This window comes from Pteronotus mesoamericanus, unplaced genomic scaffold (assembly GCF_021234165.1).
Source record: "Pteronotus mesoamericanus isolate MK-2021 breed Mesoamerican mustached bat unplaced genomic scaffold, CSHL_Meso_final scaffold_54, whole genome shotgun sequence".
In the NCBI taxonomy this organism is placed as follows: domain Eukaryota; kingdom Metazoa; phylum Chordata; class Mammalia; order Chiroptera; family Mormoopidae; genus Pteronotus; species Pteronotus mesoamericanus.
The window spans coordinates 27992174-28007176 of record NW_026555321.1 but is presented as its reverse complement, the minus strand read 5'-3'; the positions used below and the strand labels follow the sequence as shown (position 1 = coordinate 28007176).

At 44.5% G+C, this 15003-nt stretch overlaps 1 protein-coding gene across 10 annotated transcripts in view; it reads left to right on the top strand.

Moving 5' to 3' along the window:
- Positions 1 to 14724, top strand: part of TFDP2 (transcription factor Dp-2) — a 169975-nt gene extending 155251 nt beyond the window's left edge. For 8 of the 10 annotated variants that reach the window (XM_054595460.1, XM_054595457.1, XM_054595453.1 and 5 more), the window contains 4 exons: positions 2734 to 2885; positions 6832 to 6998; positions 11694 to 11799; positions 12008 to 14724. In XM_054595460.1, the coding sequence (XP_054451435.1) occupies positions 2734 to 2885; positions 6832 to 6998; positions 11694 to 11799; positions 12008 to 12191 (609 nt within the window). In that variant the 3' untranslated portion in view covers positions 12192 to 14724. The remainder of the gene's footprint in view (positions 1 to 2733; positions 2886 to 6831; positions 6999 to 11693; positions 11800 to 12007) is intronic. The other 2 variants (XM_054595454.1, XM_054595455.1) reach the window with 2 other exon arrangements.
- The last annotated feature ends 279 nt before the right edge of the window (positions 14725 to 15003 follow it).

The following is a 15003-nucleotide window of genomic DNA, read 5'->3' as shown; positions in this document are numbered from 1 at the left end:
TAGCTATCAACATTTATAAAAACAAGTCTCTCTATTGAAATGAAATCCAAAGTATAACTGAAAACAACTTTTGCCTCTCTGGTAGACATATAACTTATTTATTCCTAGAGGTTTGTTTTCCTTTCCTTCATCAAACAACACTGATGAAATTGTCATAGGAAGTAAATTAAACAGCCCTCACGGGTATAGGTCAATGGGTTGGGCGTCGTCCCGCTAACTGAAAGGTTGCCAGTTCGATTCCTGGTCTGGGCACATGCCTGGGTTGCAGGTTTAGTCCCTGGTTGAGGCATGTGAGAGGTGAGCAATCGGTGTTTCTCTAGAACATCGATATTTCTCTCTCTGTCTTTATCTCCCCCCTTCCCCTCTCTCTAAAAAGAAAGAAAGAAAGTAAATTAAACAAGTTGTCCATAAACACTAATAACTTGCCATCGCTAGGCTAGCTTAATTTTTAACAGTTAATGTCACAATTCACTGACATCCCATGGCAGAGGTAAGTTTTACTTACATGCTACCACCTCTTTTTCGTTCTTAATAATGTGGAAGAGGAACGGCGTGAGTATGTAATACCTCCAGGTAACCCCCAGATACCCTACTTACATCTGTGTAATGAGCACTTCCAGCCCCTGAGCCTTGTCTGGAGCAGCTCACGAGCAAACCTGAAGCTGTTCAACCTCTGAAATAGGTGTTAATGAGACTGGAAAAGAACAAAAGGCTGAAAGGAAAATTAAAGGGCAACAAGTAAGGAAATCAGTCTAGAACAAATCAGAGGGGATTTTTGTTTTTCTATCAAAATAACATTCTATTCAATATATGTTTTTACTGCTCCCCTTCCCCTGAAAAATCACTGATGCTATTAAATGTGTATAATATGACACAGTGACTCATAAACGTGTAGGAACTCTAACTTAATCACTGCTTATAGTCCCTTATATCAGGGTCCTCGTGTGGCCCTGTGGCCACAAGGCTCGGCAAAGTACGAGAGCACCCCCGGGCGCTTTTTCTACTAGAAGGGAAGAGAGGCCAGGCAGAAGTATTTAAACATGGTTCTTTTGCATATGTGTGAAAGAATCAGTTTCTTTTATGGTTTCAGCATGTTTTCCCTCATTATTAAATGAATTAGGCAATGTCTGCCTGTTCTTTAACAGCAGAAGATACTGGAGTATGACTTAAGTAATATTTGATAATGGCATTGCGAGTGATAGTTTTTTGATAGTGATGTTTGGACACACTGTTAGGGCTACAACAAATTGGTGTCCCTTCTGTTTTATGTATTTTAAGAGAGTAAATGTTCACTTTCCAGGGAGATAGCGCCCAGCCATTTTAAGTAATAATAATCTTAAACTTTAGTTAAGACACAGAACCTAAAATAAACAGTTCTAGGATAAGTTTGCTAAACCACAGAAAAAAACTGAAATTCGTCAGTCCTGGAGGAGAAGATGGAAGCAGCTGGTAAAAGGGAATGAATGGCTCTGAGTCCAGGAGCTTTTGAAACCAGTATCTGTTTCATGAGCAGATGAAAAACTTGAACTGTGTGAGGTCTTTCTAGCTGTGGAAATCTGACACATTTGCATTATTAAAGGCAGGGCTAGGCGGTGCCCTGGCCTGGTGGCTCAGTTGGTGAGACATTGTCCCATGCATCAAAAGGTTGTGGGTTCAGTCCCTGGTCAGGGCACATAGGGAAAATAACCAACTGATGTTTTTCTCTCGCATTGATATTTCTCTCCCCGCCCCCTTCTCTCTTCTGTCTCCTTCTCTGAATTCAATAAACATATTCTCAGGTGAAGATTAAAAATAATAATAAAAGGGAGGTCATTTTCTTTGACTCTTGAGTTAGGGCTATAACTAAAAATAGCAAGATTCAGTACAAAGATTCAGTGATGATATATGTTATCATCACTGCCAAGCCTCAGTTTCCTCATCTGAGAGATATCAGGTGGCGAGAGGGTTGGGCCAGATTCCAAACTGTGCCCCGAGGACCCTTAGAGGTCCTGCGCTGGACCCTAAGGGGTGAAGGGGGCAGAGCTGGCTGGCTCAGGACACCTGCCCCGCTGCCGCCAGCAAGGCAGCGCTGCACTCTCCAGTCTTACAAAGTGGGTGTCTCATAAGATCCCATCGGAGGAAAGGGTTCTTTGGCTTTATAAAGTTTGCATATCATTCGGCTAGAGACCCAAAAGATGTATTTAACCTGTGCTGGCCGGTGTGGCTTGGTTGGTTGGAGCCCTGGTAGGGGCACATATGGGAGGCAACCAATGGATGTTTTTCTCTTACATCTCTCTCTCTCTCTCTCTCTCTCTCTTTCTGTCTCTAAAGGCAATGAAAAAATGTCCTTGGGTGAGGGTTAAAAAAATAAAAAGATGTATTTACCCCTAACCTCTCGGGAGTCTGTTAGATAAATGGAAAATGCAAGCTCCCTGCGCATCGCCCTCACCGTGGCCCTCACTCTGAGAAGAGCTGCAGGCGCCCCGGGCTCTGATAGCTCTGTAAGATCTCGTTTCTGTGGATGACGGGAACCATGGGGCTCAGTATTTACATAGGGATGATGTGAGACACCTCTTAAATGTAATTTTTTTTTCTTGAAATATATTTATTGAGTTGGATTCTAGTAGTTTTTCTTAAACGTTTAATTCACTTATAGCTGGAAGCCCTTTTAAACTTCCTAATTAAACTATATTTTAATTTCACCTCTCACTTATCTACGTTAAATGACTGTATTCTTTTCATTGATCCTTACAGCAAATTGCTTTCAAAAACCTGGTGCAGAGGAATCGGCAAAATGAACAGCAGAACCAGGGCCCGCCAGCTCTGAACTCCACCATTCAGCTGCCGTTCATAATCATCAATACGAGCAGGAAGACAGTCATAGACTGCAGCATCTCCAGCGACAAGTGAGTGCAGAGCTGGGGGAAGACTGCAGGCTGGGCCTCTGTTAACAGCTTCCTGTCATTTGCAAAATCAAGGAGGGCGCACTCCACCATCTGAGCCCTCCCAGGCCGGCTTCCTGGGGTGGGGCCTGTGAAGCGCCTTTTCCAGCCTGAGGTGCTGTCAGCGTCGGTCCGGTGTGTGCGCCACCACTCCTCCCCCGCCCCCCGCCCCAGCCCCCTGTCTCACCTGGCGCTGTGCTGCGGCCTGTCACCTGCAGGGTAGTGTCTGGACCCAGACCAGGATGTGAGTGTGTGTACACACACGCGGTGTAACTGTGGGCAGCTGCCTGCAGTGAGGCGGGCCATCGGTGAGGGCCTGGCACAAGGCAGGCTCGCTGGTGACTCCCTGCCATAGTTTGCTGTGGAGGTTATTTCGGATCAACATGTGGCATTAAAGCAGCTACTTCTCTGTTTTGCTGTATCATAGTTGAGTGTGCTTCTGTCTATTGATGGCCGAATGGATATGAAAATGCTAGATGCATTCTCTGTTAGATGCAGTCTCTCTCTCTTTTTTTAAACGTATCTTATAACTGGAAGTTAATATTTTTGACCACCTTCCCCTGTTTCGCTCACCCCCTCCTCTCTGGCAACCACCAAACTATTCTCTGTATCGGTGAGTTCGGTTTTCTTAGGTTCCACACATGAGTGAGGCTGTTCGGTATTTGATTGCTCTCACTTAGCACGATGCCCCCAGGGTCCATCCATGTCGCCACAAAGGGCAGAGTTTCCTCCTCCTTTTTGTGGCTGAGTGTTTCGTTGTATACGCACCTCATTGTCTTTATCCATTCGTCCATCCATGGGCACTTAGGTTATTTTCCTACCATAGCCTTTATCCATTCGTCCATCCATGGGCACTTAGGTTATTTTCTTACCATAGCCTTTATCCATTCGTCCATCCATGGGCACTTAGGTTATTTTCATACCATAGCCGTGGCCTTGTGAGTAGCGCTGCAGTGAGCACAGGGATGCGCATATCTTTTCAAAACAGTCATTTCCTTTGCATATATTCCCAGAAGTGGAATTGCTGCATCAAATGGTAGTTCTATGTTTAATTTTATAAGGAACCTCCATTCTGTAGTAGTACCTGTACCAATTTACAATCCCACCAACGTATTTTTACATTTTAACTAAGATTGATGGTAATGTTCATCACAGCAAATGCAAAGGAGCAGTTTTCGAAACAATTAATGTGTAATTTATTTTACCCTTCATGAAAATAGTCGATATCATTGGTCTGCCGGCTGTGGCCAGTACAGTGAGATAGTTAAGGGCCTAGGGTGGCAGTGAGGCAGACCCGGGGGTGGGTCACGGCTGCCCCACGTGCTGCTCCAAAGCTCTGTTTTCTGAAGAACAAACGGGGGTGACACCAGGGCCTTGTCGCTTCCTGGCCTTGTGGTGAGGATTAATTGAGAGAATGCCTGTGAAGTTGGATTCAAGCAAACGCTTTATAAATGTCAAAGGCTGTTATAAAGGGTTGGCGTAAAATATATCGAACAGTTTGGGACATATTTGCAAGCAAAAGAGAGCTCAACAATGACACAAGTACCAGAGGCCGAGCCTGGGCCTGTTCAGGGACCAGAACTTCCATCTCCTTAGAGCCACAGCATGGCCCTCGGGCTTCGCTGTCCCCTGCTGCTCCCTGCTTTTTCTCTGGCAGTGCTGCCTCCTGCGTCTTGACTGCATACAGAGATTCTGGGTCACTTAAGTGAGAAGTCACCCAGGAAACAAAGAAGAAGAACAGTAGTGAGCAGGGATTTCAAAAGTATTTGGTAATTAAGACCTTAGACACGGTGAGAAATAGTAGAGACTGCCGTAGGCTATGAAGTCAGAATGTCCAAATAGTTTCCTCCAGCTGTATAGTTTCTTAACCTCTCCAAGATCTAATTCCCTCCTTTATAAAAACACAAATTACAGTATTTAAGTTGCTAGTTTACAAAAGTTATAAATATATTCCCAAAGGCCCAGCCCAGTGGTCAGTAAATAGTAGATGTCTGTATTGTCCTTCACGCACTTGCAAATTCTTTACAAAAAACTTTATCTAAAAGAACTAACATTAAAACTGACAAGTCTAGAGAATAATGAACGTATTTTCCAGAAAAATACCTATTAGAATTCTAAGTACTCTCTGTATTTAGTCTCTTGTTTTGTGGGAAACTATTATATTCTCATCTTTGGTTAGTTTTCTAAGTCTAAAAGGGGTCACAGGAAGTCTAGAGGTCGTTTACCTAAGGGCTTTGCAGATTCCCTTCCCCCGCTGGCTGGGATCTAGTCAAGTTTCCATCCTCAGGTGGTGACTGACTCATACTCTTTCCCGCCCTCACCTGTGTGGAGGGAGGGAGAGAGACTCTGAGAAGCTTGTAGGAGCTTGTTACTTAAGGTAGGTCCTAAAGCCTTATCTTTCAGTTAAGACTTTGCAATCTTTTCCCCTTAATTTGGCCAGGCAGCTTTCCCACTATGAGGATTAAATTAACAAAACCCTTAGCCTTTTTTAAAAATTTTTTGTATGGTGTTTTTTTTTGTTGTTGTTGTTGTTTTTTTGAGAGAGAGAGAGGGAGAGACATTGATTTGTTTTTACACTTATTTATGCATTTATGGGTTGATCTTTTTTTTTTTTTATGTGCCCTGACTGGGAACTGAACCTGCAACCTTGGCACATCGGGACAATGCTCTAACCAACTGAGCTACCTAGCCAGGACCAGACCATCTGTTTTTAATGTATATCTGAAATCATCTCTGTGGAAGGCACCCACTTCAGATTTTTGTTTATTTGCTTTTATTCTGAAAATGTATTGATGTACTTAATTAATTACAAATATGACATTTTGCTTCAAATTATCATTTTTGCTTTTATCTAAGATCTAGCGTAAAAAGTTTTACCCTGACTTGATTTTAATAAAGATAACTTTGTACCCTGACTGGTGTGACTCAGCTGGTTGGGCATCGTCCCACAAGGCAAAAGGGTCGCCTATTCAGTTCCCAGCTGGGGCACGTGCCTTGCAGGTTCGGTCCCCTGGTGGGCCGCATGCAAGAGGCGCCAACTGGTGTTTCTCACATCAATGTTTCTCTCCCTCTCTTTCTCCCTTCCTTCCCCTCTCTCTAAAAATAAATAAAATCTTTTTTTAAAAAAACAGAATTTCGCTGCTCCATAAACCCACCATTGTCCCAGAATATTCAGCGTTGCTCTGTCCCTGTAGGTCTGAGGCCTGTGGGGGGTAGTACCCCAGGGCCTAGCCTAGATGTCAGAAGGGACTGTTTCTTCCTACATTTGCCTCTTTACTGAAAGCTTGTGCTGGGTAGATGGGCATCCTGATTGGGTATTTTTCAAGAACATTTGGAAATACGCTATGTGTTGTATGTGACACATTTTTCTTAAGACGTTTTACTTCTTAGTCCCTCAAGGCAGGATTTGGGGATTGGTTAATTTGTGAAAAGTTTTCCATTATTGCTTAATACCTAATTAGCTATAGCTAACACTTGACTCATGAAAATAAGGAAATAAGCATCCAGAATGTTTTCTCTTCAATCCTAATAGGCCAACTTATAGTAGGGTTGTATTAAACTGGAAGGCTTTCTTCATGTTTTATTTTTTGTAACAAAGTTGCAGACAACTTTGAAAAGTTTTGGATTTAGATGAGAATTTTTTTTCTCCAGTTTGCCATAGTTTAATGAGGGCTGAGGTTTATGGACTCCTTTCGTCTGTCACAGGAAAATTGTTTTAATTAGGAAAATGGTGTATTCGAGATGTCATCTCCTGAGTACAGCAGAACAACCCTTACTGCTGTAAATGATGACAATTCCTAGTACCATAACTGAACATAGCATTCGTCTATGTAATATATAGAGAGTATAAAACTCTTCAGACTCCCCAACATTAAGGAAAACCCCATACCAACTTTGTTTCCTGATGCAGGTTTGAGTATCTTTTCAATTTTGACAACACCTTTGAGATCCACGATGACATCGAAGTACTGAAGCGGATGGGAATGTCCTTTGGCCTAGAGTCAGGCAAATGCTCGCTGGAGGACCTGAAACTTGCTAAATCACTGGTGCCAAAGGCTTTAGAAGGCTACATCACAGGTACGGTAACTGATGCTTTCACACGCTGTCCCTGGTTAATGTCAAACCCCAAACAGGGGTGTCCAACCTTCTGGCGTCTCTGGGCCACGCTGGAAGAAGAGATGTCTTGGGCCATGCATTATATACATTGCAACACATAATCACAAAAATATCTCATAGTGGCCCTGGCTGGTGTGGCTTAGTGACTGAGTGCCGGCCTGCTAACCAAAGGGTTACCAGTTCCCTTTGACACAGGCCTGGGTTGCGGGCCGGGTCCCCAGGAGGGGGTGCGCAAGAGGCAGCCACACGTTGTTGTTTCTCTCTCTCTCTCTCTCTCTCTTTCTCCCTCCCTTCCCCCCTCACTAAAAATAAATAAATAAAATCATTTTTTAAAATGTACTTTAACAAACTCATAATGTTTTAAGTACATTTACAATTTTGTATTGGGCTGCAGTCATAGCCACCCTGGGCCCCAAGTGGCCCACAGGCCGTGGGTTGGACGCCCCTGCCACATGTTAAACCCTTTCTCCTTTTCTCGTAGAAAATCCGTTCAGGTCCACTGCGTGCCCGCCCCCCGTCCTGAACCCTTTCCTGCTGCTTCACGGGCGCCGTCCTCATTCTTTCTTGTGTGTTATCACGTGCTTTTCTCGAAGATACAAACACAATGTAAACTGGAAGCACTTTAGTTTTGCCTGCCCCTGACCTTGATATAAATGGAATCATAGTGATATATCTTTTTGTGATTTGATTTTTTTTTTAACTCAGCAGTATGTTCTTTAGATTTACCCATGCGATTTAATGTAGCTGTAATTCATACTTTTTTACTGCTGTATAGAATTCCATTATGTGAAAATCTCACAACTTCTTCGTTCATTGTACTAATGATAAACCTTTAGTTTTGTTTCCAATTCCTTAATACTAAAAAGCAGAGCTGCTTTGAACATTCCTGTAATTACATCCTAGCGATCGTGTGTGGGCGTGAACCGCGACATTGCGGGGTCAGAGGCAGGCGCACCTTCAGCTGGACCAGGCGATGCCAGAATTTCTGTTTGTTTCTGGCAAGTTACGCTCTCACCTGCAGAGGGGACGTGTTCTATTTTTCCCAGCCAGGTGGATGTTGAAGTGGTATTGTAATTTTTTTTAATTGAAATTTAATTAACGCACCATAAAACAGACCGTTTTTAAGTGTGTAATTCAGTGGTTCTTAGTAAAGTCACAAGGTTGTGCTATCATCACCACTAATTCTAAAACATTTTTATGACCCCCTAAAGAAATTTCATATAAACTAGCAATGACTCCCTGGCCCGGCCCGCGCCCCCCGCCCCCCTCCCAGCTTTTGGCAGCCACTACTCTACTTTCTGTCCCGGGGGATTTGTCCATTCTGGACAGTTCATATAAATGGACTCCTACAATATGTGGCCTCTGTGACTGACTGCGTTTATTTAGCGTAATGTTTCCAAGGCCCGTCCCTGCTTCATCCCTTTTTATTGCCATTGTATGGATAGACCACATTTTGCTTATCCATTACTTGGGGGACATTTGGATTGTTTCCACTTTTTGGCTTTTATGTATGATGCTACTATAAACATTCTTGTACAGGTTTTTGTGTGAATGTAAGTTTTCGGTTCTGTTTGGTAGGTACCTAGGAGTGGAACTGATGAATCATGTGGTAACTTTATATTTAACATTTTGAGGATCTGCCAAACTATTTTCCAAAGTAGTTGTGCCGTTTTACAATCCTACCGGCAATGGATGAGGGTTTCAGTTTTCCCCCATCCTTCTAAACACTTGTTATTTTCCACCTTTTCTATTATTGCTGTCCTAGTAGATTTAGTATTTCACTGTGGCTTTAATTTTTATTTCCCTAGTGACTAATGATTTGAGTATCTTCTCATGTGCTTTTTGGCCATTTGTATGTCTTTGGAGAATGTCTCCTCAGATCCTTTGCTCATTTTTAAATTGGAGTTTCTTTGTCTTTTTATCATGAGTTGTAAGAGTATACTGAGTATACTTGAAAACAAAACCGCTATGTTTCATATGTTCTATAATTCAGATTTTTTTTCACTAATTCAGAAATCTCCATGATTGTCCGAATTACTAAGATTATGACATATTCTGCACATAGAATTTGGGTGTAGAAACAGTGCTTCTGCCTTTGCTTTGGGCAGTTTCCTTCCTTGTAAGTATCACCACCTAGAATTTCACATCACTTGTTAAAGACATTTTAATAAATTCTAAGGTATGTTAAATCACATATAAGCAAAGAAGTTTTTATTTAGTTTTGTTTTATGCCCTTTGGTCACAACACAAGTGTTGAATGAGATTGGCTTCTTTTGAATTTAGTTCTTAAATTGGCGTCAATCACCTCCTGCCAATTCAACCCTGTTTGCCCCGCGGCCCGTGCCCGCCCCGCCCCGCCCCGCCGCCCTCCCTGCTGTCCCGGAGCAGGGCCTGCGCATTGATGGCAGTCCAGCAGGGCCTGGGGAAAGAACTCACTCAATAAATCACTGCGTCTCTATCTCATCCTGTTCTCGGTAGAAGCTCAGGGTGATGAGGCAGTCTCTGTGGTTTTTACCTCATTGGCTGCCTGGGGTACAGACTTTCTGGTTAGTTCAAAATAAGAAACGTATGCCTTTAGTGTGCAAAGGGACAGAGGAGCTCTTGAATAAGATGGTGAGGACCATTGTGTGGTTTCTGGGATAATGTGAAAGAAACTTGGGCTTTTCAAGGCCATTCTAAAAAGAAAATTTAATGTGTCCTGCTCACAAACAAATAAATAGCTGTGCTCTGACAAAGCGTCCATATATACTGATTAATATTCAGCACAGGATTCTGGCTTTAATTTTATCATGTACAGTCTTGTTATTTAATGTTTCTTAAAGTCTGCTATTCTTAGAGTTGAAGCTCTTTTTTTTTTACAGCTACCTTAGTTAGCTGTAAAGAAAAAGCTTCTCAAGGCCATTCTAAAATCAATGTAGACATTTAGTTTATTTTCTTCCTGCACAGGATGCCTCTCACTTGGTCAGACGGAGCCTGGAGAGCAGAGTTTCCAATCCCAACACACATAGTTTTGTATTTTTTGCACAGTAATTATAAAACTGTTTTGATTGCTCTAAAAAATGTGGCCCAGTTAGTTGGGCGTCATCCTGCAAAGTGAAAGTCGCTGGTTTGAGTCTCAGTCACGGCACATGCCTGGGTTGCAGGTTCAGTCCCTGGTTGCGGCACATACAAGGGGCAGCGCTTCAATGTTTCTCTCCTTCTTTCTCCTGCTCTCTAAAAATAAATAAGTGAAATCTTTTTTAAAAAAAATATAGGGCCCTGTGTGGCCCTGTGTGGCTCCATAGAGCCTGCAAACCAAAAGGTTGCGGGTTCGATTTCCAGTCAGGGCACATGCCTGGGTTGTGGGACAGGTCCCCTGTAGGCGGCATGTGAGAGGCAACCTGTTGATGAATCTCTTGCACATCAATGTTTCTCTCGCTCCCTTTCTCCCTCCCTTCGCCTCTCAAAAAAATTTTAAAAACGATTTGATTCAATATAATAAAAGCTCATTTTGGTGAATTACATTTTCTGGTGTATGTTTGATCTTATAATATAGTTCAGAGAATTTCTTTTTAGGAATGTATTTTCTTCGATACACACGCACACGTCACCTACTTTGTAAACTCACCATTGAAAGAGACTGTACTCATTCATTCAGTAACATTGACACCTTATGTGTTCCCATCACTGCCCTCTCTGAGCTCACATTCTAGATAAGGAGCAGGTATTAAACAAATATAATTACAATAAGAATTGATCTAGGAGAAATACGGTATACGCACAGAAAATAAATTGAAAGGACACACCCTAAATATTTCATGCGGACTGAACAGTAATGCCTATCTTACCCTCATTAAAAGCATGACTGCTTAAGACCTTTTAAAATAAGGGCTAGTTTGAGTTATAAGCCAAAGATACCAGGAGAAGGAATAGATTTCTTTTTTATTAATATTTCATTTATTTATTTTTAGACAGAGGGGAAGGGAGGGAGAAAGAAAGGGAGAGAAACATCAATGTGTGGTTGCCTCTTGCGTGCCCCCTACTGGGGACCTGGCCCACAACCCAGGCATGTGCCCTGACTTGAAATTAAACCAGCAACCTTTTGGTTCGCAGTCTAGCACTCAGTCCACTGAGCCACACCAGCCAGGGCAGAAGGAATAGGTCTTTGATGATTAATACCACTGAGTTCACCAGGAGGTATTTGAAAAGATGATGCAGCAGGGGTTTGGGCAAAACTGTGTCTGTCCTGTACACCTGCGATATTTCTGATGGGACTTTCTCTTTACCCGCCCCAGCCTGGCTGTTAACACCATCGGCGTCTGGAGTGCTTTGTGGTAAGGACAGCAGGTGCCCAGGATAGTGCAGCGATTGCCATCCTCTGTGAGCTGCCCCCGTGAGGTCTTATTTCAGAAAACAGAATGAGAGTCTGCAGTGGGTTTAATTTGAATTTTTTCTTGCTGTAGTCTGCCTCCCTACATAGATTTTTTCCCTGCTCTTATGTTTTAGAAATTTCTTTTCCCCAAGCTGAAGAAACCTGGGCTCTTCCCAGGGCTGGAAATGTGTCTAACTGCTGTGGAACAGGCCTGTGCCCTCGCTTGTCCGCGTTCCTCGCACTGTAACAGTGGCAGCTGCTGGACTTACAGAGCTGACACCTTCTGTTTTTGTTTCTTCCTGTAGATATCTCCACAGGACCTTCTTGGTTAAATCAGGGACTACTGCTGAACTCGACCCAATCAGTTTCGAATTTAGACCTGACCACTGGGGCCACCTTGTCCCAGTCAAGGTACGTACTTTCTCAGAGTCACCAAGGCCAGCCATGGAGCCTTGCCCCTCTCGGAGGGCGAGCCGGCGTGTTGCTGCCCGCACACGCCCCAGCAGGTTCGGGCAGGGCTCGCCAGTGGGGCCTCCTTTCCCATGCTTTAGTCCTGTATTTTACGAGCTGAAAATGTACGCCACATTAACGAGCCTGTGTGTTTTTAATTGTTTGCTAGTGTAAACCAGGGGTTGTGCTTGGATGCGGAAGTGGCCTTAGCAACCGGGCAGTTCCTTGCCCCAAACAGTCACCAGTCCAGCAGTGCAGCCTCTCACTGCTCCGAGTCCCGAGGCGAGACCCCCTGCTCATTCAACGACGAAGATGAGGAAGAAGAGGAGGAGGATTCTTCCTCCCCGGAATAAAGACAGGACGAAACCCACGTTTTAATGTTTGATGCTCATGTGTGTTTTTAGTGTGAGCTCTTGTTTTGAAATGATTGCTTCAGCCCTTGCCTTTGTCTGCACTGTGTGTCCAGTGAAAACTAGGGAAACACAATAAGCGAATTACACGCAGGCCGACACGATTGAGATGAAAGGTAACGTAGTGTGAATGAAAACTCTGAACGACAGAGCAGTAGGCCGCCTCTCAAACAAAGCAAGCTTTCTGAGGTGACCGCAGGGACAGTCCCGGGAGAACTGGGCAGCATGAGTGAAGCCCGTTTATCTTCCCTGAGGTGGGATCTCTCTGTCCCCCACACCCATGTAGCCCTCCTCAGACCTGCGATCGCTGCAACGGACAGTCCTCAGTGACCATGTTCCTCCCCCTCACAAGGCACAGGTGAGCACGGAAGGCCCCCGGCGGGGGCGAGTTGTATGGTGGCGGATGGAGAGGCCATCCTGTGGCCTGAGGGGTCCGGACTGAACGGCGGAGCTGGTGGGAGGTCTAGTTGAGGTGCTTCACGCATCCGCTGCCTTAGACGGCTTCTAGAAAGGAGCGAGCGCTAATTCTTAAGTACTTAAGTGACACTTAGAATAATTTATAGTAAAACTGAAATGATCATTATTAGCCAATGCATTGGTGCATAGAATTTTTTAGGGCTACTTCTGGAAGCCAAAATAGAATAGCATTTCCACGTGCATTAAATACTTTGCCAGCACTGCCTTTTGCCAGCGTTCTAAATCTGGAGTTTTACAGAGAAGGAAATGGTGTCTATAGGTTGAGTCAAAGCTATGCATTTCATACAGCGTTTTCACTCAAAGAAACAAACCCCTTTGACTGGATTGCTTGCTTACAGTTCCCCGCAGTCATTGTGTGATTTCACCCAGTGTGCAACTGATGAAAATGAACCAAATGTCATTACTTTTAAAAGAAAAGTCTATTTCCAAAATATGAACAGCAATGTTTTCCTATACATGTCACCTTTTATACATTTTCATTCATCAAAATGACTTTATTGAGTTTATTCCTGGGTAAATTGCATTTCAAACTAACTTGATATAGCGTTTCACAGAAACAACGGTGAACTCTCCGGATGGTCTGTTCATGGTAGTGCAGTAGCTCGTGTGTTATCTCACAGCCAGAGAGGCCCCCGGGGACCCTGCGCTGGTGTGTTCACAGCGCCTGCTCCTCTGAGGAGCGCAGTGTAGAGACATCTGCCACGGTGGCCACACCCCAGCTTAATTTCACATTGAGGCCTTGAAAAAGGAGCAAATAATAATGGAAAATTAATTCTGCATCTTTGTCTTGAATCATTTGGATCTGCCCCTAGATTATGCGTCTAGCACCTGTGGGGCACTCAGCCTAAATCAGCCCTTTTCTAAGTGCAGGTGCCTTGCGCTGCCTTTCCACAGACCGGCTGGCGTCAGTCTGCCTAGGCCATGGAAATGTATACACAAAAACATATGACTTTAATAAAAGAGACAAAACTCATTCTGTCAGAAATAAGCCATAGTGTAGGCTCAGAGTGTTCCGGGGGCAGAGAGATGGAGGCGGGTTTTAGAGAATTCTCCGCCTGGGTGCTGGGGCAGGTGTCTTAGGCTGGGCCCAGACGGGGGAAGTCTGAGGCTGCAAAGGCCGCAGCAGGTGCTCATGGGCCTCTGGGAAACCCTGGCTGGAAGATCGGCGGCTGCCGGCAGGTAAAGCCGGGCTTCCTTCCCAGCTCTCCTTTGAAAATCTGCCGCCTCCTTTACTAAGCCCCGCCTTCCTCATCTCTGTCTTGAAGGGCGCCTAGCAGGGACCTCGAGAGACCAAGGGGCAGGCTAGCTTTTTAGTCTTCAAAGCATTGCGCTCCAGGTCCCAAGATCTGCACATCAACATTCATGACAGGAACATTAATCATAACCTGTGCTCCACCAAACTGCAAAATCCTTGCTAGAGTTTTTGGGAAACTGCTCTCTTCCCTCTTCTCTTTTCTCTTCTCTTCTGCTACTGCTGCTATAGTGCTTTAAATTGATAAAATATAGGTTGAAAAGAAAAAGCAACCAAAGACTCATTATTGTTGGTGCCCCGTCATTGGCCACCCCAGCCATAGCTGTGTGCTGTTGGACCGGAAATGGCCCTTGTTCCTCAGTAATGTTTTTGGGTCACAGCTGCGGACATCTGCTAGAGTCCCCCCCGTGGTCATCAGGACATGTTGCTGGTGTGAATAAAGCCTTACCTGAGCAGAAAGCTAGGCTGAGATGTTTAGAAAGATACATTCGGTCATCCTTCTACATCTCCCCTAAACAGATCATCGGGGCCTAAATTTCAGCACTCAGGCACAATTTTGTATGGAAATTAAAGTGAAAAAAAAATTAGGAAATTGTGGTTCCAACATCCAGGCACCTTCACGGGAGGTCCCCTGGGGTTATGTGTGCACAGCTGTGCACGCATGGGCACCCCTCCCAGGGGTGCGGGTCACACTGATGTGCGGGGAGTTCCAAAGGACTTTTTCCCCTTGAGGGTCAGGTTACTGTTACACCTTCAAGTGCACAGTGTCATTCAACCAGTAGGTTCCGCTCCGTTAGTCCCCGTCCCCCCGTGTGGCCCTTCCGTGGGTGAGGCAGTGCTTAAAGCACCCAGGCACCCGCCCCAGCTTCTTTCTCCTCACCCTTCCCCTCCGTGAATCTTTTCCACTTAACTCTTCTCACGCGGTGACAAGGTGATGAAAGCACCGTCAGTAAGCGCGGGCATCCACTGCCTGACCCCGGGGGCCGTGGCGCGGCGGCAGGAAAGGAGCCGCTAACGGGATTCCTT